At 49.6% G+C, this 3,945-nt stretch overlaps 1 protein-coding gene across 1 annotated transcript; it reads left to right on the top strand.

Moving 5' to 3' along the window:
* The first annotated feature begins 485 nt into the window (after positions 1-485).
* On the top strand, positions 486-3,092 carry LOC145416092 (uncharacterized). The gene is made up of 3 exons (XM_080285183.1): positions 486-1,202; positions 1,293-1,608; positions 1,759-3,092. Exons 1-3 carry the CDS (start codon positions 486-488, stop codon positions 3,090-3,092), a joined length of 2,367 nt encoding a protein of 788 aa, XP_080141309.1.
* The last annotated feature ends 853 nt before the right edge of the window (positions 3,093-3,945 follow it).

The following is a 3,945-nucleotide window of genomic DNA, read 5'->3' as shown; positions in this document are numbered from 1 at the left end:
TCTGCAACCTGGTCGCTCCACCCCCATCTTGGAGCTGATCACTTTGCGGTGCAGGTCTCTCTGCCCACGGCTCCACTTCCACCTCCGCCACCGCCTCCACTACGGTGGGACCTTCGTAGGGCTGACTGGGTGGCATTTGGCCGTGCCTTAGCTGTGGCCTTTGAGCCATCTCCTCTTTCCTCGGACCTTGAGAGTAGAGCGGAGCAAGTGACCAGGGCCTTCTCTCAGGCTGCCTCCCTGACGATTCCGCTGCAGAGCCGGTCCCTAAAGTGCTATCGGGACGGCTGGATCTATTGCGACAGGATCAAAGAATTGAACCACCGTCTTATGCAGCGCGCAAGCAGTACCGACGACGCCGAACATCCCCGCACCGCCAGTACCTAGAAGCAGTCACGCGACACGTGACTTCGGAAAAGCGCCGTATTAAAGAGGAGGCGTGGATAAGGTGGTGTAGAACCTTGGATTCTCACTCCACACTCCGTGAGATGTGGAGGAGAATCCGGTCCATTTCCGATCCCCGTCCTCCTCGCCCTCCTTCTCATCCTCACCCTGTTGCTGAAGCCAGCCGCCTCTCACAGCACTTTGCGGATCGCTCTGCATCCCACAATCTCCCGCAGTCTGTCCGAGACTTCCAGGAGCAGCTGTCTGCCTCCCACCTTGCAGTAATACAGGCTGCCTGTGCCAGGCCTGACCCCGCTGACTGTCCTATCACTACAGGGGAACTTTCTGAAGCGCTGAACCGCAGGGGGGACACTGCACCTGGCCTAGATGGCCTTACCTACTCTGTTCTTTCCCACGCTGGAGATATTGGCAGTGAGAGACTGCTCGATCTTCTCAATCTCTCATGGTCCGAGGGTCGTTTACCTGGTTCGTGGAAAACAGCGGTCATCCACCCAATTCCCAAGCCCTGCGATCCCACCGCCATGCGTCCTATCTCTCTTCTTAGCTGTATTACTAAGGCGGCGGAAAGGGTTGTGCATGCTCGCCTTTCCTGGCGTCTGGGACCGCTGCACCCGAGGATCTTTGCCTACCATCAGGGCAGGAGTGCCACCCACTGCCTTGCATCTTTCCTCGGGATTCTCCGGGGTGGAAAGGGGATGGCTGTCTTCCTCGACCTGGAGAAAGCCTTTGAGCTGGCCAGCCCTCTTGCTATTCAAGCAGCCCTTGCAGCCAGGGGAATTGGCGGCCGGCTACTGTCTTGGGTGAGGGACTTTTTTGTTAACAGAACAGCAGGGGTCAGGTTCCAGGGGCATCTCTCTCCCTTTTACTGACATGATAATGGCACCCCCCAGGGGAGTGTGTTAAGCCCACTGCTTTTCAATGTGCTAGTGGAGGGATTAATGGACGTGGACTATGGACAGAGTGTAACACTGTTGTGTTATGCCGATGACCTGGCACTTGTCTTCTCAAGGAGGGACTGCTTAATTCAGGCACCCATTGCTCTTTCCAAGCTGCATGATAGATGCAGCGAACTTGGGTTGAAGGTCAACCTCGCGAAGACTAAGTGCCTTCCGTTCGGTCTCCGCCCTCCAGAATTTCCTCTGAGGCTGGGCGGCCATGAGCTTGCCTTTGTCACATTGCATCAATACCTTGGGGTATTTTTTGATAGTAGGCTCACCTTCACTAAGCATGTCAATTACTTATGAGAGCGAGCCGTCACCCGTACTTCTGCACTGCGCTACTTATCGAAACGCAGCCTAGGGGCATCCTATGCAGTTCTGAGAACCTTTTATACACATGCCATCCGCTCTCTGGTAGGCTACAGTGCGATTTGTCTTACCAATCTTACACCGCCTGTAGCTCGTTCTCTGGAGTTGCTACAGAACGAGGCGTTACGGGTCATGCTCGGTGCTCCCCGCTGGACACGCCTTGTTAACTTACGAGCAGAGAGTGGATTTCCCTCACTTGCGCATCGTGTGGCATTGCGGGCAACGGCAATCACATTACAACTGGTGCATCGCCAGCCTCTCTTGCCAATCTCTGTTCTCTTGAGACGGCTAGCTGGTCGGCCCCCTGACCCACTGCCTCACCATGATTGGGTTAGGGCCACTGTTGGTGTTATACACAACTTAAATGTTGCCACAGAGGTCTGTCGTGAACCAGATCTCCCGTGCCCGGGGTTTTCCCCTCCACCTCCATGGATGTCTCTCCCATTTACCATTTTGCTTCCTTCAGGGACATCACTTCGCCACTCCCTTCCGGCTATACTCAGGCAGGAAGGACTTAGAAGGATTGCTGGCTTGCACACACATGCTTCAACCGACTACTATACTGACGGATCAGTTGGCTCAGATGGTTCCACAGGGGCAGCATTTGCCTGTAGGTTCTTTATAGAATCATGGCATCTCTCCTCAGGGGTCTCTGCTTTCCAGGCAGAGCTGGTGGCATTGCTTTGTGCACTACGACATGCCCATCAACACAACTTTCGGCATGTTGTTATACATACTGACTCCCTCTCTTCCCTTCAGTGCCTGAACGCATTTTCCATCACGGAGCATACGGCCTTATTGACCGAAATTTACACTGTGTCCTCCCGCATCCAACAGCAAGGAGGCTCTGTAACATTTCACTGGATTCCTGGACATGTTGGCATCAAGGGCAATGAGCTTGCAGATGCAGCTGCACGAGCAGCTAGCTCACTTACTGAGGTGACTTTTCAGCTTCATCCTAGTCTTTCGATTGTTATATCATGGGTGGCCACCACCATTCGCAGACGCTCCAGGGAGGATCATCAGCTCTGTCTTGCTGAGGGTTCTAGATCTGCTGCATGGTATGCGGCGGCCTCGGCTTACACTCCTCTTTTTATTCCAACAGGCATGCCCAACTATCTCCTTGTGAGGTTACGACGCTTGCGCATGGGTTTCTTATGTTATACACAGATTTCAGGCTTGGAGTCTGACCCATGTCCCCACTGTTTAACACGGTTTGAGGAGCCCCTCTGCCACTACATTTTAGATTGCCCAGTTACGGCTCTGATAGATGAGAGTTTTCCTCGATCAGGAAGCAACATTACAGACGTGGCGAAAGCAGTGGGCATCACTCCTTTCGAAGTCCTGCTACAAAGAGTCAAGGACTACCCTCCTCCTCGTTAACTGTAATATCGCCAGTGATATGCTGTTGTGTGTGTGTGTGTGTATTTTTTTTTTTTTTTTCTACTGACCTTAATTTATAATGATTGTCTCTGACGGGCTCATGTTTGCCCGTGCCTTATTTATAGGGCGAATATTAAACAAACAACAAACTATTGACATAAGCATATAATTGTTATTAGCCAGTTACAGTAACAATTTTCCAAGGTTAGCTTCAAGTGTCCTATCACACACTTTGGAGGCTTATTGACGCTACTTACCTGGCAGTTTACAGTATTTCTGTATTTGGCTCCTTAATACAAATTTTTCCTGTTAATGCTGTGAGTGTTGATGTTGAAAAGAATGTATATACCTGTAGCTTACAATATGATGTTTATAACTGATAAAAATCAATAATGATGGAAGGGTGCTATTTAGCCTTCTATTTAACTGACAACACGACCCAAGTCCTCTCCTACTCCCTCCTGCACTAAATCTTCTATTGCCTGTGTGTGTTGAAACAGTCCAGAAATTTTCGTATTAATCTAAGCGTTGGTATAACACACATATAAATTATAAGATCAGTCCGCATCCTTAAATCGTGCCACAACTCTGAATAATTAAAAATTCAAATGAAAAGACGAGTTCTCCGGAGAGGGAGGTTTGAAAAAATCACGGAAATCAAAGTAAGCTATAGGAAAACTATTTCATTATATCTTCTCTATTATCACAGTACGGACTGATCTTAAAATTTAAATGTGTTATATCAATGCTTACATCAAGCAGGTGTCCTTAATTTTCTGTTATATTTTTGAGTGTCGGAGATATAAAGGAATTGTTCGAATGCTGTTCTTGACTTGGACTGTTATAATACTTT

This window comes from Coenobita brevimanus, chromosome 104 (genome assembly GCF_032717465.1).
Source record: "Coenobita brevimanus isolate Jiangsu-jjx chromosome 104, ASM3271746v2, whole genome shotgun sequence".
NCBI lineage: Eukaryota > Metazoa > Arthropoda > Malacostraca > Decapoda > Coenobitidae > Coenobita > Coenobita brevimanus.
The sequence above is the reverse complement of the archived record's forward strand: the minus strand, read 5'-3'. Positions and strand labels throughout refer to the sequence as shown.